The sequence below is a fragment of the Artemia sp. Qi Xiang Cuo genome, chromosome 7, assembly GCF_049724085.1.
Source record: "Artemia sp. Qi Xiang Cuo chromosome 7, ASM4972408v1, whole genome shotgun sequence".
NCBI classification, from domain to species: domain Eukaryota; kingdom Metazoa; phylum Arthropoda; class Branchiopoda; order Anostraca; family Artemiidae; genus Artemia; species Artemia sp. Qi Xiang Cuo.
This window is the reverse complement of record NC_142800.1, coordinates 35,979,086-36,002,903: the sequence shown is the minus strand read 5'-3', so window position 1 is coordinate 36,002,903 and position 23,818 is coordinate 35,979,086. Positions and strand designations below refer to the sequence as shown.

Here is a 23,818-nt window from a genome sequence, read left to right as displayed (position 1 = left end):
GGGGGGTTTTGAACTAAATCAAACACTGCAAGTATTCTGGTGGTCAAAAGGGAATCTCTGCGTTGTATCAGGAACGCCAAATCATGTTAAATTTAAAGCTTCAGGGAATATTAAAGGGTATGTTGAACTAAATTAAGACACTTTCTGTGTATCCGGGTTGTTGAAAGGGCGTATTTACAATATTTCAGGTATAGGCAAGGGTATGGGTCTCTGTTAAGGGTGTAAATTAACAGCTTAAGGAACCCAGCGGAAAATTTGAGGGAGGGTTGGACGGGAGATAAAGTAGATATTGAATTTTGACATAGGAGGACAAAGAGTAGACCATACATTTTTCTGTTTATTAGCTAAGAATTTCCGTCCATGAAGACACACTGATTAAAGTTTAAGAATTGATGGAATCTCAACCAGAATCAAGTTTGGTTGCATTGATTCTTGATGTCTTATTTTAGATTTCAAGACAAAAAGTCAGAATTCTTTTTAATGATTGTGCAGAAAATACATTTATTTAAACAAACAAGCAGTTAACAAAAAAGCAATACAGTAACATGCTTATTAGGATTTAATCATTCAAGATTCATCTATATTCAAGCATATAACCTGATGAAGGGTCATTATGACTTCAGCACTATAGAAGGCTAAATATTATGCTGATTTTCAATCCATCTATTTGAATAGTATCCTCCTACCCCACCATCCAAACTTCTGAAGTAGAACTATTACAACTATTGCAACAACAGTACAACTATTGTCATAAAATGTTTTCCGGAATACAAATGGTAAGAAAAAATCTAAATTCTTAGGCAAAACACCGAAAGAAATTTGCAAATATTTCTTTTATTAATAATTAAAAATTAGCGCTAGCGCCTCATCGGCCTTGTAAGGGCCAAATAGTCACCTGCACTTTACAGAAAACAAATTATAGCTTATTTTTTTTATAATATTAATGAATCTGAAATTGCTGAAACTACCAAGAACAAATATCGAGCGAACCCTAAATGACCAAGAAATCCAAGAGTGCCAAGCTCATAAGGACCAATCTATGTCTTTGAGGTTTTACTCCCAAGCCAAAAACTGTTGGGGGAAGGAGGTTTATTTTAAATTTGGGTTGAATAAAGAGGATTTGAAGAATTTGTTGTTGGTAAGAGAGGATTTGACCCTTCTTTTTTGCCCAATGTGTGGATGTGCGAATGAGAATTTATTTCATTTTGTATAAGAGTGTGAAGAGCTGTCTGAGTTGCGGAATGAATGTTTTGGACGAGTGTTTGGGAGTGAATGCTGGTTAATTGAGCAGATGGCTAAGAGAAACGCATGTGCTATTAAACAGTTGTGTAAGTTTCTCCGGTAAGGGATTAAACATAGGGAATCATGTTTGACGGGATAGCCTGTTATTATTTTTAGGATTTGAATTTTATTATTATTAGTGATTGTTGGTGAAAAAGTTGATTTTCAGTGTGTTTCTTTTTTGTCGTTTTGTTGTTCTTTTTTCTTTTTTGATTTTTATTATCTAAAGTTGTATTTTGTTCCTGAGCTTTGTTTGTAGACTGTGTTATGTGTTGCTATGACCCACAGGCTTTTTGGAATAAATCTTATCTTATCTATCATTATAGATTCAACAATTAGTGTGCTTTTATTAGTTTTTTTAAAAGTAATTCTGGTTAATATGATGATATATTTCTTCTTTTTTTGTCTGATGTTGTGACGAACAAAAACACAATATTCCAATAAGACAATGTCCACTTACCTGCTAGAGCTACACCTGTTTGTTTAAACAAGTTTGATTTGTTTGATTTGATTTAGGGTTTTTGTCATTCGACCTTGTGTCTCCGGCGTTTACCCTGTATTTATGTCTATTTTGTACAGATATTTTAAAATTAAACCTTGAACCTTGAACCTTGTTTATTCATTGTAATTTTTGTCCATTTTGGTCTCATTTATTTACTGAAAGTGAATTCTGTTTGCCTTATCATTTTCATTTCTGTCCGTCTCTGGTTTAATGCAGCATTTTACTTTCCTTTCAAAAAACTTCTTTTTTGGCAAAAGACTTTTTTTAATTGGTCGTAAAAAAACGGTGATAACGTACAGCCAAACAACCCTCAATCCATTTTTAGGGTTTTTTCTCTCCTAGGAAATGTCTGCTTTGTGACTTTACACCTTTTAACTTTGATTGGAAATTGGGCTCATTTGAATGGAAATTGAAAGGGCTAGTGCCATTCTTAATAGTTGAAAGTGATTGGAGAGCGACTAACGCCCCTCTCACACTCACCATTTCCCCAAACACATCCAATCAAAATTTTGAGATAGCGATTTAGTTTAACGTAGTTGAAAGTTCTGGAAATTAGGTCTTAGAGGATGACAACCACCCTAACAGCCCATAGGGTAAGGGTTGTAATTTGTGCCCTGGGGGCATATAGGGTGTTTATAGCAAGCATTGTCGTTTCAAAAAGGGCTCATTCGATTGGAAATCGAAAGGCCTAGTGCCCTTTTTAATAGTCGAAAGGGATTGGAAGACTTGACATTTTTATAGTAAAGATCGATGTGGGTATAATGCATTATTATTTTGTTGTTGTTTGGACCAGGGCACTTCGTATCGAATGAGTTGTCGTGGGAACTTCGAAAAAGGCTCATTCGACTGAAAATAGAAAAGGCTGATGCCCTTTTTGATAGTCGAAAGTGATAGGAGGGCAACTAATCTAATAATCCCCCACCCATGCCCACCCTCTTATTTGCCACCCTCTCATTATGTTTAAAAACTAAATGTTGCCTTAAGATTAAATCAAAATGCACTATGTCAAAATGCTTATTACCAATAAGGCACCTCAGCAGTATCCCAAAAACGACTAGGGTATTATGTTGAAACTTTCGGGGCTATTTCATTCCTTAAAATTTAACCAAATCAAAATAGCATAGGTGTATCGAAGCTATCAAAGAAAGTAAACAGATTTTTTTGTGAAAGGTGTCAAGTTTTCCATTTTAGGTCAACTAGAGGAGGTATGAAACTAAATTTAAACACTACTATTTGTAGTATTTTTATACTACGGATTTTTAAAAGGGTGTATTTTGTTAAAAATTGCTGAAAATTTTTCTCCAGCATACAAATAGCAGGCCCAACTACAAAGTCTTAAAAAAAACGAAAAGAATTAAAATATTATTTTCTTCTTCCCTGAAAAGATTATGTCAATATAAAACGAACAGAAATTAATTAAAAAGAACTGTTTCCACAAAATAAGTTTTTCAAACAAATGTAAAGAACTCCATTAAACAAAAAATGAGCAAAAATAAAATCAAATTATCTACCAAGTGTGAAACTACCACAAATCAGCATCGATAAATAAATGAAACCCAAAACGAACAGAAATTACAATAAATAACCGAGTCAAACTCAAAACGAGCAGAAATTATCATAACTTGGGCTCAAAACCCTTATACCTTCCCAAAGCCAGAACATAATTTGCACTTTACTGAAAAAATACAAATGAATGTGCATTGTCAGTTTAATATACATATTACATATACTGATATTTAGTAATCAATATATTAATATTATTTGATTTATTAAAGTTATAAAAGTAAAAGCGTTTGTATTTTTTTCACTGAAGTGCAAATTATGTTCTGGCCTTGGAAAGGCATAGGGGTTTTGAACCCAACTTTTGTTAATTTCTGCTCGTTTTGAGTTCGACTTGGTTATTTATTGTAATTTCTGTTTGTTTTGGGTTTCATTTATTTATCGATACTGATTTGTGGTAGTTTCACGCTTGGTAGATTATTTGATTTTATTTTTGCTCATTTTTGTTTAGTGGAGCTCTTTACTTTTTTTGAAAAACTTATTTTGTTGAAACAGTTTTTTCATTAATCCAAGAAAGAGGACTACTTACCTCTTCAACCCACATTACTGGAAAGTAGTAATCTTTCTTCAAGCCCTGGTATGATGGGAAAGGATACGATTTCTTAACTCGTAAGTTAATCTGTATACGCTTTCTAGCCTCTAAAGGCACTGAAACAATAGGATCAAGATCCAAGTAAGTTTCGTGTAACTCCTGAAAAAAAAGCAAAGTTTAAATTATTTGTGTTTGAACTACTGTCATTTCTTTAAGAGATAGTATGATTAACAATGTCTAAAAAAAACAGAAAGGAAGACCATACCACCAAATTCGATGTCCGAGAGTTACACGATAGAGATTCTAACCATATAGGGAACAAAAGAAAATAAATGTGGTACTTTCTCAGAGAAGGATTAGTATCTCAGGTTTATCAAATCTGAGAAACCCGACATCTATCTCAGTGGTTTAGTAAGAGCGGGGTTCAAGGCTATCTATACCTAGTGTTTAATTGCATTTGGAATATATATAGCTCCCAATTAAAAACCGCCCACTTGCTATTTGCAACCCATTTTCCACATTCATAACTGGAAAAAAGAAATTCTGCGCTAGAAATACATCATGAACGAGTTACAAGCTTTGGGTCAAACTTCTTTGCCCACGCATTTAAAACAAAGGCACAGGAACAGGAAGTAATTGCGTCTGCACAACAATACGACGCCTCATTCCACCAGAAAAACTCAGATTTAAGGCGAATGTACTGTTTCATTGGGACACCCTCTTAGATGACAACGTCAGAGCAACAAAATGTAGTAAAAATGCAAGATCTCTAAAAAAATTTCTAATTGTCTTGAAACGGCCAAAAGGTTTCGACAATAAGAAGAGAATAACTATTAAAATAATGTTATAAAGACGTTTCAGAAAAAGGAGCAAAAAATTCTCAAATTTTATTTGATCACCGCAGTTAACCTGGATTTCCAGAGATGGGGGTGGGGGTATAGCTTAAGCGGAGTTAATGTATCTTTGCCGGTGGCCGGCGTTCCCCCCCCCCCATGGAAAATACCCCCCCCCCCGTCGGCTGGTTGGTCTCAAATCACTTTTGACTTATAAAAAAAGCAAATTTTTGGGAATAATTTGCTTTTAGCGGGGATGTATTTTCCATGGGGGGGGGGGGGGTCCGGAGGGTTATTTTCTGAGAGGATAAACGTCTAGAATAATATTTGCGATGGAGTAGCGACCAATTTTCAAGGAATAGTAAACAACAAAGCTGCGAGACAACTGGTATTTCTATCAAAAATCCATCAATAACGGATCTGTCCTAGGAGCATTGGAATGATGGGGTGTGGGTAATCGCTTCATTGTGGCCAACATTGAGCATCAGAAATTGAATGGGCAATTACAAGAGAATAATACTAGTGATTGTAATTATATTTTAATCCAACACAAAGCCGAAAGGCTCAAAGATAGAGTACAAGAAAAAGACGAATTAAAGACAAACTCGTACAGAATAAATTCTACTGTTAAAAATACAGACATCTTTTGTGACTAGCGAACTCAAAATTATACAATTAATGCTTTCTGTTAAGTGAGGAATTGTACTGAGACAAAAGATATTCGTAAATTTTCAGTCAGCCGAGGGGTTGTTTCAATAGGTTTTTGGTGTACGCTGGCTGTTCGAACAAACTGTTAGCAGTTCCTCTAAGCTAGTTTTTGCCATGAAAGGAGATTTTTTACATATATTTTTTCATTTTTTGGTTCTTGTCACACTTTTTTCTCTTCTTGTGTCTGCTAAATAAATATACACCTTTATACTGGATCAAACAAACATCAGATCTGAAACGAGGACTGTTAGATTTTTTAAAAGCTTAATATGCACGAAATATAACAAATTGTAATATAAATCAAAATAACTTAACCAACTTTGTCAAATATAAACCATATTTGTATTGACCACTAAATATCAAAGCTGTAACCTGGCTTTCTTAATAACATTGCTAAACTACATTAATAAAATTAAATGAAAATTTTCAAGTACAATGCCATATAGGCATGCATTTGTCGCTTATATGTATAAGAAAAAAGGGGGGGGGATAAAATTATGGATTTTGGTAAAATCTTGTTTCCTAACTATTTGAAAGTTTTGGGTCAAACATGATGTTTAATTTGCTTGAAACTTTCACAATAAATTATTTTTTTCCTTCTTACCTGCATAGGATTAATCCCATCAAAGTCGCTCAGAAGCTCTGATGAGGTAGTGGTATAAAAATGAGGCGTAGACATGACAACAGGGGCCCCAAACTGACACGGCTCAAGGCTAAGAGTAGCGCCTGGACATACTTCTGGATGATCGATGTCATGACAGAAACACAAGTTTTCCGGATTATCAATTGGGTTCGCAAGTGCTGCTTGTGGTACAGTATATCTTCTAGTTTTAATTCCAAAATGAGTGATATCGCTATTGTATGTCAAGTAAAGGGACCTAAAAAAGAGTAGCTACTTGGAAAAAGAAAACTATTGTGCAAAAATATTTTATTCCATGATGAATGATTTCATATCTTATTACTACCATGAGAAGATTTCGGAAACATTCTCTACATATAATTTTCGAAAGGCTCTTTATTTCAAGAAAATATTTTTCTGTATCAACGAATTTCATCCTAAAAAATAGATGGCAGAAGTAAGTTAAAAGAGAACAAGTTAAAATTAAATTTGCTTAAGCCAACTTGCTGTAATTTCGTTTTCGTCGAGACAAAAAGGTCCGTGGATAAATATCTGAGATAATCACTTTGTATATTGAACGATTTTAATTAAAATTAATTAAAAAACTTTGGTGCTCCTGTACTAAACGCACTCTTTTATATAAAGGTAAAAAGGTAAAGGATGCGGCACTAGACCCTTTAGGTCCAAACTGGCGGTGCTGATCTCCGTTTCGTGGTCCTTCAGCCAGGAAGTGCAATGGGGGGTTGGGGGCCAGCCAACCTATGCTTTCGCAAACCCTTCCTGTTTTACCTTCCCCAGATTTCTCCAGGTACCCATTTAGAGCTATATATTTGCCCATTAGGGGTGGGGGTGGGGGAAAAAGCATACCTTATATTAAATACGTTACCTAACCTAAACTAGGTACCTTTCCCCTCCCCCTAAACTTAAAAAAACAACAGTTTAAATATAGTTCTTGCCTTTGTTTATATCCTACAAGGCAGCGTAAACCTGTTTTTCATCACGCGTCTCGGTCTATTTCGTGACTGGTTTGCATTGCAGTACATAAAAGAGTGCGTTCAGTACAGGAGTACCAAACCTTTTTCCACAAAACGAGTTTTTCAAAGAAAAGTAAAGAACTCCATTAAACCAAAAAAGAGCAAAAATAAAATCAAATAATTTACCAAGCGTGAAACTACCACAAATCAGCATCGATAAATAAATGAAACCCAAAACGAACGGAAATTACAAAAAATAACCGAGTCTAACCCAAAACTAGCAGAAATTAACATGAGTAGGGCTCAAAACCCTCATGCCTTCCCAAGGAGAGAACATAATTTGCACTTTACTGAAAAAATATAAATGGTTTTGCTTTTATAACTTTAATAAATCGAATAAAATTAACATTTTGATTACAAAATATCAGAATATGTATATTAAACTGACAATGCACATTCATTTGTGTTTTTATCAGTAAAGTTCAAATTATGTTCTGGCCTTGGGAAGGCATAGGGGGTTTGAGCCCTACTCATGTTAATTTATGCTTGTTTTGAGATTAACTCGGTTATTTATTGTAATTTCTGTTCGTTTTGGGTTTCAGTTATTTATCGATGCTGATTTGTGGTAATTTCACGCTTGGTAGATTATTTGATTTATTTTTGCTCATTTTTGGTTTAATGGAGTTCTTTACTTTTCTTTGAAAAACTTGTTTTGTGGAAAAAGGTTTGTTTAATTAATTTCTGTTCGTTTTATATTGACATATAGTCTTTTCAAGAAAAAAGAAAATAATTCTTTAAATCTTTTCGTTTTTTTAAGATTTTATAGTTTGGCCTGCTATTTATATGGTGGAGAAAAATTTTCAGCAATTTTTAACAACTTACACCCTTTTAAAAATCTGGACACAAAGAGTAGTGTTTAATTTAGTTTCATACCTCCTCTATTTGACCTGAAATAGAAAACTTGATATCATTTGCTACAAAAATCTGTTTGATAGCTTGGCTACACTTACGCTATTTTGACTTGGTTTATTTTTAAGAGCAGAAGTAGCCCCGAAAGTTTGAATATAATAACCTCAGTCATTCTTGGGATACTCCTGAGAAGCCTTATCGGGAATTATCATTAACACACTGCATTTTGATTTAATCTTATGGCAACCTTTATTTTTTAAACATAATGGGCAAATGGGAGGGTGGGCGTGGGAGGGGGACTAGTTGCCCTCCAATCACTTTTGACTATTAAAAAGGGCACTACCCTTTTCTATTTTCAATCGAATGAACCCTTTTCGAAGTTCCTACGACAACTCCTTCGATACGAGGTGCCCTGGTCTAAGAAAAAAAAAATAATACATTGTACCCACATCGATCTTTACTATAAAAATTTCAAGCCTTCCATTAACTTTCGACTATTAAAAAGGGCACTAGCCCTTTCAATTTCCAATTGAATGAGCCCTTTTAGAGTTTCTACGACAACGCTTCCTAGAAACACCTTGTATGCCCCTGGGGCATAATTTATAACCCTTGCCCAGAGGGCAGTGAGGGGGATTGTCATCCTCCAAGACCTAATTTCCAGTACTTTCAACTACGTTAAATAAAATGACTATGTCAAAATTTTGATTGGATGTGTTTGAGGAAATGGTGGGCGTGAGAGGGGTGTTAGTAGCTCTCCAATCACTTTCAACTATTAAAAAAGGCACTAGCCCTTTCAATTTCCAATCAACTGAGACCTTTTGAAGTTTCTACGACCACGCTTTCAATAAATACCGTATATGCCCCCAGGGCATAAGTTACAACCCTTGCCCTCAGGGCCGGGGCTGGGGGTTGTCATCCTCAAATACTTAATTTCCAGTATTTTCAACTACGTTGAAGAAAATTGCTATGTCAACATTTTGATTGGATGTGTTTGGGGAAATAGTGGGCATAAGAGGGGGGTTAGTTAGCCTCCAATCACTTCCGACTATTAAAAAGGGCACTAGTCCTTTCAATTTTTATTCGAATGAGCCCTTTTTGAAGTTTCTACGACTAAGCTTTCTATAAAAACCTTATATGCCCCAGGGCATAGCTTACAACCCTTGACCTGAGGGCTGTGAGGGGTTGACATCCTCCAAGACATAATTTCCGGACCTTTCAACTATGTTGAACAAATAGGCTATCTCAAAATGTTGATTGGGTGTGTTTGGAGAAATGGTGGGCGTGAGAGGGGGTTACTTGCCATCCAATCACTTTCAACTATTAAAAAGGGCACTAGCCGTTTCAATTTCCAATCGAATAATTCCTTTTTGAAGTTTCTACGACAACACTTTTTATAAAAAAAAACTTATATACCCCCAGGGCATAGCTTATAACCCTTGCCCTGAGAGCTGTGGGGGGAGTGTCATCCTCAAAAATATAATTTCCAGACTTTTTAACTACGTCGAGCTAAATGGCTATCTCAAAATTTTGATTAGATGTGTTTGGGGAAATGGTAGGTGTGAGGGGGGTGTTATTTATCCTCCAATTACTTTGACTATTAAAAAGGGCACAAGCCCTTCTTTTCTTCCAATCAAATGAGCCCTTTTTGAAGTTTCTACAACATCACTATCTATAAAAACCTTATATGCCCCCAGGGCATAACTTACCCCGAGGGTTCTGAGGGGGTTATCATCCTCAAAGACATAATTTCTAAAACTTTTAACTACGTTAAACAAAATGGCAATCTAGAAATTTTGATTGGATGTGTTTGGGGAAATAAGGTCGGCGTGAGATTTGGGTTAGTTGCCCTCATATCACTTTCAAATGTTAAATAGGGCACTAGCCCTTTCAATTTCCAATCGAATGAGCCCTTTTTGAAGTTTCTACGAAATAATTTTCAGTAAAAATTTTATATCCCCCAGGGCAAAACTTACAACCCTTACCCTGAGGGCTGTGGGGGAAGTGTCATCCTTAAAGATATAATTTCCGAACCTTTCAACTACTTTGAACAAAATGGCTATCTCAAAATTTTGATCGGATGTGTTTGGATAAATGGTGGGCGTGGAAGGGGTGTTAGTTGCCCTCCAATTACTTTCGACTATGAAAATGGGCACTAGCCATTTCAATTTCCAATCAAATGAGCCCTTTCTGAAGTTTCTACGACATTGCTTTCAATGACAAAACCTTATATGCCCCCAGGACATAACTTACAGCCCTTGCCCTGAGGGCTGTGCGGTGTTGTCATCCTGAAAAACCTAATTTCCAGAACATTCAACTACGTCAAACAAAATGGTTATTTCAAAATCTTGATTGGAGGTTGTAGGGAAAAGCTGGGCGTGAGAGGAGGGTTAGTTGCCCTCAAATCACTTTTGACTATCAAAAAGGGCACTAGTCCTTTGAATTTCCAATCGAACGAGCTTTTTTGAAGTTTTTACGACAACACTTTCTATGAAAACCTTATATGCTCCCAGGGCATAACTTACAATCCTTGCCCTGAGGGCTGTGGGGGAGTGTCCTCCTCAAAAATATAATTTCTATCCGGAAATCAATTACGCTGAGCAAAATGGCCATCTCAAAATTTTGATTGGATGTGTTTGAAGAAATGGTGGGCGTGAAAGGGGTTTTAGTTGCCTTCCAATCAATTTGGACTATTGAAAAGGGCACAAGCCACTCCAATTTCCAAACGAATGAGCCCTTTTCAAAGTTTCTACGACAACTCCTTCGATATAAAGTGTCCTGGTCTAAGACCAAGAAAAACATTTTCTTTTTTTCATTTTGACCACTTTGTTCAATGTAGTTGAAAATTCTGGAAATTAGGTCCTTGAGGATGACAAACCCCCCACAGCCCTCAGGACAAGGGTTGTAAGTTATGACCTGGGGGCATATAAGGTTTTTAGAGAAAGTGTTTTCGTAGGAACTTCAAAAATGGCTCATTCGATTGGAAATTGAAAGGGCTAGGGCCCTTTTTAATAGTCGAAAGTGAATGGAGAGCAACTAACCCCCCTCTCACGTCCACCACTGGAAGGCAACTAACACTCCTTCCAAGCCCACCATTTCCCCAAACACATCCAATCAAAATTTTGGGATAACCATTTTGTTCCACGCAGTTGAAAGTTCTGGAAATTATGTCTTCGAGCAGGACACTCCCCCCACAGTCTTTAGGGCAAGGGCTAATTATACCCTGGGGACATACAAGGTTTATTGAAAGCTTTGTCATAAAAAAATGAAAAGGGCTCATTTGATTGGAAATTCAAAGGGCTACTGGTTTTTAATAGCCGGAACCCCACTCTCACGTGCACCTTTCCCCCAAACACACTCAATCAAAATTTTGAGATAGCCATTTTGTTCAACGTCGTTGAAAGTTTTGTAAATTAAGTCTTTGAGGATGACAATTCCTCACAGCCCTCAGGGCAAGGGTTGTAAGTTATTGCCTGGGGGCATATAAGGTTTTCATAGAAAGCGTTGTCGTAGAAACTTCAAAAAGGGCTCATTCGATTGTAAATTGAATTGGTTAGTGCCCTTTTTAATAGTTGAAAATGATTGGAGGGCAACTAGCCCACCATTTCCCAAAACACATACAATCAAAATTTTGAGACAGCCATTTTTTTTCAACGTAGCTGAAAGTTCTGGAAGTCATATCTTTAATCATGACACCCCCCCCCCACAGCCCTCAGGGCTAGGGTTGTAAGTTATGCCCTGGGAGCAAATAAGTTTTTTTTTTTAGAAAACGATGTTGTAGAAACTTCAAAAAGAGCTCATTCGATTGGAAATTCAAAGGGCTTGTGCCCTTTTTAATTGTGCAAAGTGATTGGAGGGCAACTAACCCCCGTCTCACGCCCACCTTTTCCCCAAACTTATACAATCAAAATTTTTGCCATTTTGTTCAACGTAGTTGAAAGTTTTGGAAATTAAGTTTTTAAGGATGACAACCCCCCCCCCCCACAGTCCTCAGAGCAAGGGTTGTAAGTTATACCCTGAGGGTATATTAGGTTTTTTAAAAAGCATTGTCCTAGAAAATTCAACAAGGGCTCATTCGATTGGAAATTGAAATAGCTAGTGCCCTTTTTAATAGTCAAAGTAACTGGAGGGCAACGCGAGGCGGCCTGTCTCCCCTCACGCCAACATTTCCCCGAAAACATACTATCAAAATCTTGACATAGCCCTTTTTTAACGTAGTTGAAAATTCTGGAAATTAGGTCTTTAAGGATGACAACCCCCCAAAGCCCTCAGGGCAAGGGTTGTAAGTTATGCCCTGGCCGCATATAAGGTTTTTGTAGAAAGTTTTGTCGTAGAAACTTCATAAAGGGCTTATTTGATTGGAAATTGAAAGGGCTAGTGGCCTTTTTAATAGTCGAAAGCTATTGAATGGCGACTAACCCCTTCTCCCACCCACCATTTCTTCAAACACATCCAATAAAAATTTTCAGATATTCATTTGGTTTAACGTAGTTGAAAATTCTGGAAATTAGGTCTTTGAGAATGACAACCCTCCCCCCTCACAACCCTCAGGGCACGGGTTGTAAGTTTTGGCCTGAGGGCATATAAGGCTTTAATAGAAAGTTTTGTCTTAGAAACTTCAAGTAGAGCTCATTTGATTGGAAATTGAAAGGACTATTGCCCTTTTTAATAGTCAAAAGTGAATGGAGAGCAACTAACCCCCTCAAACGCCCAGCATTGGAAGGTAACTTACACCCCTTCCAAGCCCACTATTTCCCCAAATACATCAAATCAAAATTTTTAGACAGCCATTTTGTTCAACGCAGTTTAAAGTTCTGGAAATTATGTCTTCGGGGCAGGACACTCCCCCCACAATCTTCGGGGCAAGGGATATAAGTCACGTCCTGGGAGCATATAAGGTTTTTATTGAAATCTTTGTAGTAGAAGCTTGAGAAAGGGCTCACTTGATTGGAAATTCAAAGGGCTATTGCTCTTTTTAATAGTCGAAAGTGATTGTAGGGCAACTAACTCCCCTCTCACGCCCACGTTTTCCCCAAACCCATACAATCAAAATTTTTAGATAGCAATTTTGTTCAACGTCATTGAAAGTTTTGGAAATTAGGTCTTTGAGGATGAACCCCCCACACAGCCCTCAGGGTAGGGGTTGTAAGTTACACCCTTGGGGCATGTGAGGTTTTCATAGAAAGTGTTGTCGTAGAAACTTCAAAAAGGGCTCATTTCATTGGAAACTGAAATAGCTAGTGCCCTTTTTAACAGTTGAAAATTATCGGAGGGCAACTAAACCCCTCTAACGCTCACAATTTCCCAAAACATACACAATCAAAATTTTTAGATAGCTATTTTTTCAACATAGTTTAAAGTTCTGGAAATTACGCCTTTGGGGATGACACCCCCCCAGCCACAGCCCTTAGGGCAGGGGTTGTAAGTTATGCCCTTTGGGCATATAAGGTTTTTATGGAAAGCGATGTTGTAGAAACGTCTAAAAGGGCTCATTCGATTGGAAATTGAAAGAGCTAGTGCCCTTTTCAATAGTGAAAAGTGATTGAAGGGCAACTAACACCCCTCTCACACCCACCTTTTCCCCCAACACATCTAATGAAAGTTTTGAGATAGCCATTTTGTTCAACGTAGTTGAAAGTTCTGGAAATTATGTATTTGAGAATGAAAAATCCCCCAGAACCCCCAGGGCAAAATTTGTAAGTTATGTCCTGGGGGTACATAAGGTTTTTATAGATAGCGTTGTCGTAGAAACTTCAAACAAGGCTCATTCAATTGGAAATTGAGAGGGATAGTACCCTTTTTAATAGTCAAAAGTGATTTGAGGGTAACTAACCCCCCTCTCAGGCCCACCATTTCCCCAAACACACCCAAGCAAAATTTTGAGAATGCCATTTTGTTGAACGTAGTTGAAAGTTTTGGAAATTAGGTCTTTAAGGGTAACACCCCTCCCCCCACGGCACTCAGGGCTAAGGTTATAAGGTATGCCCGGGGGCATATAATGTTTTTATAGAAAGCGTTGTCGTAAAAATTTCAGAAAGGGCTAATTCGATTGGAAATTGAAAGGGCCATTGCCCTTTCAATTTTTTTTATGGAAGAGATGGTTGTTTAACTTCAGAAGAGGCCTTTTTCTTTCTCCCTGAAAAAGACTATTTCAATATAAAACGAACAGAAATTAATCAAAAAAATTTGCTGCACAAAATCATTTTTTCAAAAAAAAGTAAAGAACTCCATTCGACCAAAACCGAACAAAAATAGAAACAAATAATTTACCAAGCATCCAACTACCAACTAATCAGTATCAAGAAATAAATGAAATCCAAAACAAACAGAAATCAAAATAAGTTAAACTCAAAACAACAGAAATTATTCTGAGTAGGGTTCTACATCCCTTGCTTTCTAAAAGCCAGAATATAATCTGTACTTCTCTGAAAAAAAACTTTTAAATGTTTTCACTTTTATAACTTTAAGAAATCAAAAATTAATTAAAATTTTGAGGAATAACTGTCAGCATATGTATATTAAACTGATAATGCAAATTTTTTTCAGAAAATTCATTTGAATTTTTTCAGTAAAGTATAAATTATATTCTGTCTTTTTAGAAAGCATAGGGTTATGAACCCTACTCAGGCTAATTTCTGCTCGTTTTGAGTTTGACTTATTTTAATTTCTGTTTGTTTTGGATTTCAATTTATTATTGATACTGATTAGTGGTAGTTTGATGCTTGGTAAATTGTATAATTCTATTTTTGTTCATTTTCGGTTTAATAAAGTTCTTTAATTTTTTCGAAAAACTTATTTTGTACAAAAAGTTTCTTTGATTAAAAGTAGAAGGGGGGTGTTACTCCAAACAGGGCTCCTTATATGGGCATAGAATACTGACAGGGCTCCAAATAAGGGCATAGCCTCCCTAGGGAGAATGATTACGTAATCGGTCAATGACCTCTTTTTCCAAGGTCGATTTATTTGATGTTTCTATGTGTAATAACTCCGGAACGAAGGTTGCACATGCGCATTGAATTCTAACGGGAACAATGTTATTGATCTAGGACTCGAGGGGGAAGTGAATTTCCGAGAACTTGATTGCGTAATCGTTCGTGAATGTCATGGTGTCCAGAAATAGTATTTGTTGTTGTTGCTCTCGCCCAAATGTTATGAGTTTCCCGGAAACAGTTAGATCACGTGTTTGCTTCTCAGCCAATCAGCGAGTCGGTTACATCCCCCTTCTCAGCCAATCAGAGGGCTGCTTACATAGTAGCGGCGGAGTGAATATAAGGAACGGGTTTTTTTGATAGAGTTTTGTTAGTCTGTGAATAGAGTTCAAAGGAGTGCGAAGAAGGAAAGTTTGACTTTACTCACTTGGATATATATTTGTGATGGCGTTGAGTGGACTGTTTACCCTCTTAGAAGTTGATAGTGGTGTTGATGATAATAATACAAGAGCACCAAACATTGCGGTGGAAATTACGAAAGGATCGCGGCTTTGTCTGGAATGGGATGCAGTATATGGAAGATATGTGATATCCTTGAGAAAATTTAAAAGGGAAGATCAATTATGTTTCACCTCAAAAGTTTATATATCGCATGTTAAGAGACTTCAATGTTCTTTAAGTGTATCGGTGAAATAAATCGAAGAAAGTAAACAGTATCGTTAATGTACATGCTCTATATTAGTTAGGTTATCTTTCTAATTATTCGATAAAACGTTTTCAAAATAGAAAATGTTCTCTTTCTTTTCTGGTTAGGGCTAACGAATCAGGGTTCAGTCTAGAGTCAGCAGTCAGAGTGAAAGGATTGAAAAATGAATAAATTTGAGAAAGAGAGAATTAGATCAAATCTAGTGTTTATGGAAAAACATTTGATTTTGGATGATGATTTTCTCGAGTTATCTCTTAAACGCAGGATATATATATATATATATATATATATATATATATATATATATATATATATATATATATATATATATATATATATATATATATATATATATATATATATATATATATATATATATATATATATATATATCATGACGGGAGTCCATACATGGGCATAGAATGACGTAATCGACTAGGAAAATGGATTTCTGAGAAATTGATTACATAATCAGTAGAACCCTATCAGAATGTCATGACGGGGGTCCTTACATGGGCATAGAATGACGTAATCGACTAGGAAAATGGATTTCTGAGAAATTGATTACATAATCAGTAGAACCCTATCAGAAGGTCATGACGGGAGTCCATACATGGGCTTAGAATGACGTAATCGAATAGGAAAATGGATTTTTGAGAAATTGATTACATAATCAGTAGAACCCTATCAGAAGGTCATGACGGGAGTCCATACATGGGTTTAGAATGACGTTATCGACTAGGAAAATGGATTTCTGAGAAATTGATTACATAATCAGTAGAACCCTTATCAGAAGGTCATGACGGGGGTCCATACATGGGCTTAGAATGACGTAATCAACTAGGAAAATGGATTTCTGATAAATTGATTACATAATCAGTAGAACCCTATCAGAACGTCATGACGGGAGTCCATACTTGGGCATAGAATGACGTAATCGACTATGAAAATGGATTTCTGAGAAATTGATTACATAATCTGTAGAACCCTATCAGAAGGTCATGACGGGAGTCCATACATGGGCTTAGAATGACGTAATCGACTAGGAAAATGGATTTCTGAGAAATTGATTACATAATCTGTAGAACCCTATCAGAAGGTCATGACGGGAATTCATTTATGGGCATAGAATAACGTAATCGACTAGGAAAATAGATTTCGGAGAAATTGATTACATAATCAGTAGAACCCTATCAAATACTTTTTTATGACTTTATTATATCTTTTCTGAACAAGATCCATTCATAATGTCATTCCTAATCCCATTTTCCAACCTCAAAGAGTCCCCTCCCCAATTCGTAAATACTTTCTTGAATTTTTTAACATGGTATTTTTTTAACTTTTTACGTATCTTAAAATGACATGAAATATGCTTACGGCTCTACCAATCGTACTCTGTGCTTGTTCATGGACACGACACGACTTTTCCACTGGTACTCTATGGCAAGTTATCCACACTACCGAGTTTATTACATGCGTTAAATCAGTATTTTTTACGCAGTGGACGGATCAACATACAATTCATATCTCTAAAAAATGAAGATGAATTATTCGACTGCAGTATGTGCACATGAAAAAATCATTGTCGTGTTGAACGCTGACAAGGAGAAATACCTGAACTATGAAACGAGTGCAAGTGGAGATCTTATTGGCAATGTATGCATACTTTGTCATGACAGTGAGGAGTTAAATTCCTTTGGTGTACCCAAGAATTTCCATCATGCAAGTGGTGGATATGCGAGAGTAACATTACCAGAGAAATTAGTAGTCAAAGAGAATGCCAACTTAAAAATAATAGTTGATGAAGAGGGACAACTTCTAGCTAATGGTTCTGGTAGCATGTTAGCCGTTGATAGATCTTATCGCAATTCTTCCGGTGTTAGCATTCGAATGAAAGCAAAAGGAAAAAGAAGACATGCATACAGCTGTATCAACATCATAAATCATATCATGTCAATGTGCCAAAACTGCTATCTATATAAAAATAATGTGACAATAGACAGTGAAATCGTAGGCAGAATAAAAAGGACATTAGCAGACAATATCATCAATGAATATAAAGATGAATTGACAGAAAGTGAAGCGCAAGTGTACTAATAATGTATAATAATGTATTTAACATATTTTTATATCAATATTCTACATGTTCTTATTACATTAAAAATATCTTATGCATTATTTTGTTAGGTGTTCATTATTTTTAGGGTATGCTAGAACGTCAAACGTTCAGAATATCTATTAAAAAGGTCATAGATGTAAGAAAAATAATTTTAGAGATAATGATACTACTAGCAGGCTCAATTTTTCATAGAAGATAAAAAAGTTCAACTTCTCTTCTGAATTTTACCAAAGAACACAATTCAATTCTAATTTCACCAGAGAAAATAAAAAGCTTACTCTTCACTTTTAAGTTCGCCAAGACATAAAAAATTTAAAGTTCACTTCTAAATTTTTCCGTAGAAGATAGGAAAAGTTATACTATGATAGTGATTATTTTCCATGGAGATAAATAGTTTCACTTTAATTCTAAATTTTCTTAAATTCAGTTCCGACTTTTCTCAAAGAGTTAAATTTAAAGTTCTATTCCAAATATTTTCCCGGAACAAGAAAAGTCCCAAGACATAAAGAATTTAAAGTTCACTTCTAAATTTGTCCGTAGAAGATAGGAAAATTTATACTATGATAGTGATTATTTTGCATGAAGATAAAAAATTTCACTTTAATTCTAAATTTTCTTAAATTCAATTCCGACCTTTCTCAAAGAGTCAAATTTAAAGTTATATTACAAATATTTTCCCCGGAACAAGAAAAGTCCCAAGACATAAAAAATTTAAAGTTCATTTCTAAATTTTTCCGTAGAAGATAGGAAAAGTTATACTATGATTGTGATTATTTTCTATGAAGATAAAAAATTTCACTTTAATTTTAAATTTTCTTAAATTCAGTTCTGACCATTCTCAAAGAGATGAAAAAATTTAAAGTTCTGTTCCAAATATTTCCCCGGAAGAAGAAAAGTTCAACTTCAATTCCTAATTTTCCCAATGAAAATGAAATAAGTTATTGATCAATTCTATTTTCCCAAAATAATATAAAATTTTCACTTCAATTCAGATTTTTCTCAAAGAGATGAAAAAATTTAAAGTTCTATTCCAAATATTTCCCCGGAAGAAGAAAAGATCAAGTTCTAATCAGAATTTTCTCAATGAAAATGAAACAAGTTATTGATCAATTCTATTTTCCCAAAATAATATAAAATTTTCCACTTCAATTCAGATTTTTCTCAAAGAGATGAAAAAATTTAAATATTGTTCCAAATTTTCCCAACGAAGTGAAGAAAATATCAAGTTCTTATCTTAATTTTACCTAAGAACACAATTCAATTCTAATTTCTCCAGAGGAAATAAAAAGCTTCCACTTCAGTTTTAAGTTTACCACGACATGAAAAATTTAAAGTTCAGCACTAAATTTTTCCGTAGAAGATAGGAAAAGTTATACTTTGATTTTAATTATTTTCTATGAAGATAAAAAGTTTCACTTTAATTCTAAATTTTCCTAAATTCAGTTCCGACCTTTCTCAAAGAAATGAAAAAATTTAAAGTTCTGTTAAATATATTTTCTCGGAAGAAGAAAAGTTCAACTTCGATTCTGAATTTTCTCATTGAAAATGAAATAAGTTATTGATCATTTCTATTTTCCCAAAATAATATAAAAATTTTCCACTTCAGTTCAGATTTTTCTCAAAGAGATGAAAAATTTAAAATACTATTCCAAATTTTACATAGAAGATAGAAAAGTTCAAGTTCTAATCTGAATGTTACCAAAGAACACAATTCAATTCTAATTTCTCCAGAGGAAATAAAAAGCTTCCACTTCAGTTTTAAGTTTACCAAAACATTAAAAAATTTAAAGTTCAGTTCTAAATTTTTCTGTAGAAGATAGGAAAAGTTATACTATGATTGTGATTATTTTCCATGAAGATAAAAAGTTTCACTTTAATTCTAAATTTTATTAAATTCAGTTCCGACTTTTCACATAGAAATGAAAAAATTTAAAGTTCTGTTCAATATATTTTCTCGGAAGAAGAAAAGTTCAACTTCGATTCTGAATTTTCTCATTGAAAATGAAATAGGTTATTGACCAATTCTATTTTCCCAAAATAATATAAAAATTTTCCACTTCAGTTCAGATTTTTCTCAAAGTAATGAAAAATTTAAAATACTATTCCAAATTTTACATAGTAGATAGAAAAGTTCAAGTTCACTTCTGAATTTTACCAACAAACACACTTCTATTCTAATTTCTCCAGAGAAAATAAAAAGCTTCCACTTCAGTTTTAAGTTCACCAAGACATAAAAAATTTAAAGTTCTATTCTAAATTTTTCTGTAGAAGATAGGAAAAGTTATACTATGATAGTGATTATTTTCCATGAAGATAAAAATTTTCACTTTAATTCTAAATTTTATTAAATTCAGTTCCGACTTTTCACATAGAGATGAAAAAATTTAAAGTTCTATTCAATATATTTTCCTGGAAGAAGAAAAGTTCAACTTCGATTCTGAATTTTCTCATTGAAAATGAAATAGGTTATTGACCAATTCTATTTTCCCAAAATAGTATAAAAATTTTCCACTTCAGTTCAGATTTTTCTCAAAGTGATAAAAATTTAAAATACTATTCCAAATTTTACATAAAAGATAGAAAAGTTCAAGTTCTCCTCTGAATTTTACCAACAAACACAATTCAATTCTAATTTCTCCAGAGAAAACAAAAATCTTACACTTCAGTTCTTTATTTCACAAAGAAATAAAGAAATTTATAGTTCAATTCTAAATTTTTCGGTGGAAGATAGAAAAAGTAATAACATACTTGTGAATATTTTCCCGGAAGATAAAAAGTTCTAGTTCAATTTTAAATTTTCTCAACGAAGTGAAGAAAAATTCAAGTTCTCTTCTGAATTTTACCAAAGAACACAATTCAATTCTAATTTCTCCAGAGAAAATAAAAATCTTCCACTTAAGTTCTTTATTTCACAAAGACATAAAGAAATTTATAGTTCAATTCTAAATTTTTCGGTTGAAACAAGAAAAAGTAATACCATACTTGTGAATATTTTCCCGGAAGATAAAAATTTCTATTTCAATTTAAAATTTTCTCAACGAAGTGAAGAAAACTTCAAGTTCTCTTCTGAATTTTACCAGAGGACACAATTCAATTCTAATTTCACCTGAAAAAATAAAAATCTTTCACTTCAGTTCTATATTTCACAAAGACATAAAGACATTTAAAGTCCAATTCTAAGTTTTTCGGTGGAATATAGAAAAAGTAATACCATACCTGTGAATATTTTCTCAAAGAGATGAAAAATTTAAAATACTGTTCCAAATTTTTCACAGAAGATAAAAAGTTCATGTTCTCTTCGGAATTTTACCAAAGAACACAAGTCAATTCTAATTACTCTAGAGAAAATAGAAATCTTCCACTTAAGTTTTCTATTTCACAAAGACATAAAGAAATTTAAAGTTCAATTCTAAATTTTTCGGTGGAAGATTGAAAAAGTAATACTATACTTGTGAATATTTTCACGGAAGATAAAAAGTTCTAGTTCAATTTACAATTTTCTCAACGAAGTGAAGAAAAGTTCAAGTTCTCTTCTGAATTTTACTAAAGAACACAATTCAATTCTAATTTCACCAGAGAAAATAAAAATCTTCCACTTCAGTTCATTATTTCACAAGGACATAAAGAAATTTAAAGTTCAATTCTAAATTTTTCGGTGGAAGATAGAAAAATCAATACCATACTTGTGAATATTTTCACAGAAGAAAAAAGTTCTAGTTCAATTTTAAATTTTCTCAACGAAGTGAACAAAAGTTCGTTCTCTTCTGAACTTTACCGAAGAACACACTTCAATTCTAATTTCTCGAAAGAAAATAAATATCTTCCACTTCAGTTTTAAGTTCCACAATGAAATAAAGAAATTTAAATTTCTATTCTAAATTTTTAGTTGAAAGATAGAAAAAGTAATACTATGATTGTGATTATTTTCCATGAAGATCAAAAGTTTCACTTTATTTATAATTTTTCTTAAATTCAGTTCTGATTTTTCTCAAAAAAATGAAAAATTTAAAGTTCTATTCCAAATTTTTCATAGAAGATAGAAAAAGATACACATTGATTGTGAATATTCAACATGAAGATAAGGAACTCCACTTTAATTCAGAGCTTTCTCGAAGAAGTGCAAAATGTTCAAGTTCTCTTCTGAATTTTCTTAAAGAAGAGAAAAAGTTAGCTCAATTCTGAATTTTACCAATGAAAATGAAAAAACCTTCCACTTAAGTTCATAATTTCTCAAAGACATAAAAAATTTAAAGTTCAGTTCTAAATTTTTCTGTAGAAGATAGGAAAAGTTATAATATGATTGTGATTATTTTCCAGTGAAGATAAAAAAGTTTCACTTTAATTCTAATTTTCTTAAATTCAGTTCCGATTTCTTGCAAAGAGATGAAAAATTTAAAGTTCTGTTCCAAATTTTTCAGAGAAGATAGAAAAAGTTATACATTGATTTTGAATCTTCGACATGAAGATAAGGTGCATCACTTTAATTCTGAGTTTTCTCGAAGAAGTTCAAAATGTTCAAGTTCTCTTCTGAATTTTCTTAAAGAATGTAAAAAAGTTAGCTCAATTCTGAATTTTACCAATGAAAATGAAAAAAGCTTCCACTTCAGTTCTTAATTTCTCAAAGACATAAAAAATTCAAAGTTCTCTTCTAATGTTTCCAAGAAAATAAAAAGGTTCCACTTCAGTTCTGGTTTTTTCTCAAAGAGATGAAACATCTTAAGTTCTATTCTAATTTTCAATTAAATTTTAGCTCCTTTCTCTTTTGGATTTACCCCTCAAATTTTTAAATTAGAAAATGAGTGACTCGATCTATTATTAAAGAAAATCGTTCAAACTCGGTCATCTAACCTCCAAAACAATAGGTTAGGTTAGGAATAAATAAATATTAATAAATAAATAGAAACATTTATCCATGTTTAAGTTAAGTTAGGTTAACTTATCATGAGCGCTCATGATAAGTTAACCTAGCCTTTTCTGGCGAGTATGGTTAGGTTAGGCTAGATTAAGTTAGGTTAGATTAGGTTAGGTTAAGTTAGGTTAGATTAGCCTACGTACGCTTTACTTAGGTTAGCTCAGGTTAGGTGAGAGACAGGCAAAAAGTTAGGTATATGATTAGGTTAGGTTAGGTTAGATTAAGTTAGGTTAGGTTAAGTTAGGTTAGGCTAGGTCAGCCAACGTACACGCGCGTGCGTAGGCTGACCTAGCCTAACCTAACTTAATCTAACCTAACCTAACCTAATCTTACACCTAACTTTTTGCCTGTCTCTCACCTAACCTGAGCTAACCTAAGTGAAGCGTACGTAGGCTAACCTAACCTAACTTAACCTAACCTAATCTAACCTAACTTAATCTAGCCTAACCTAACCTAACCATACTCGCCAGAAAAGGTTAGGTTAACTTATCATGAGTGCTCGTGATAAGTTAACCTAACCTAACTTAAACATGTAGAAATGTTTCTATTTATTTATTAATATTTATTTATACCTAACCTAACCTATTGTTTTGGAGGTTAGATGAACGAGTTTGAACGATTGTCTTTAATAATAGAAGGAGTCAATCATTTTTTAATTTAAAAATTTGAGGGGTAAATCCATAAGACAAAGGAGCTAAAATTTAATTTAAAATTAGAAATAGAACTTAAAATTTTTCATCTCTTTGAGAAAAAACCAGAACTGAAGTGGTACCGTTTTATTTTCTTGGAAAAATTAGAAGAGAACTTTGAATTTTTTATGTCTTTGAGAAATTAAGAACTGAAGTGGAAGCTTTTTTCATTTTCATTGGTAAAATTCAGAATTGAGCTAACTTTTTTACCTTCTTTAAGAAAATTCAGAAGAGAACATGAACATTTTGCACTTCTTCGAGAAAACTCAGAATGCAAATTATGAACCTTATCTTCATGTCGAAGATTAATAATCAATTTATATCTTTTTCTATCTTCTATGAAAAGTTAGTAACAAAACTTTAAATTTTTCATCTCTTTGCAAAAAAATCGGAACTGAATTTAAGAAAATTAGAATTAAAGTGAAACTTTTATCTTCACTGGAAAATAATCACAATCATAGAATAACTTTTCCTATTTTCTACAGAAAAACTTAGAACTGAACTTTAAATTTTTTATGTCTTTGAGAAATTATGAACTGAAGTGGAAG

General features: G+C 33.8%; 1 protein-coding gene across 2 annotated transcripts in view; it reads right to left on the bottom strand.

The window, feature by feature from the left end:
• Nucleotides 1-23,818, bottom strand: part of LOC148950212 (platelet glycoprotein 4-like) — a 138,092-nt gene that overhangs the window by 6,272 nt on the left and 108,002 nt on the right. For both annotated transcript variants that reach the window (XM_089091509.1, XM_089091510.1), the window contains 2 exons: nt 6,021-6,294; nt 3,873-4,034 (listed from right to left, as the gene is read on the bottom strand). In XM_089091509.1, coding sequence (XP_088947635.1) covers nt 3,873-4,034; nt 6,021-6,294 — 436 coding nt within the window. The remainder of the gene's footprint in view (nt 1-3,872; nt 4,035-6,020; nt 6,295-23,818) is intronic.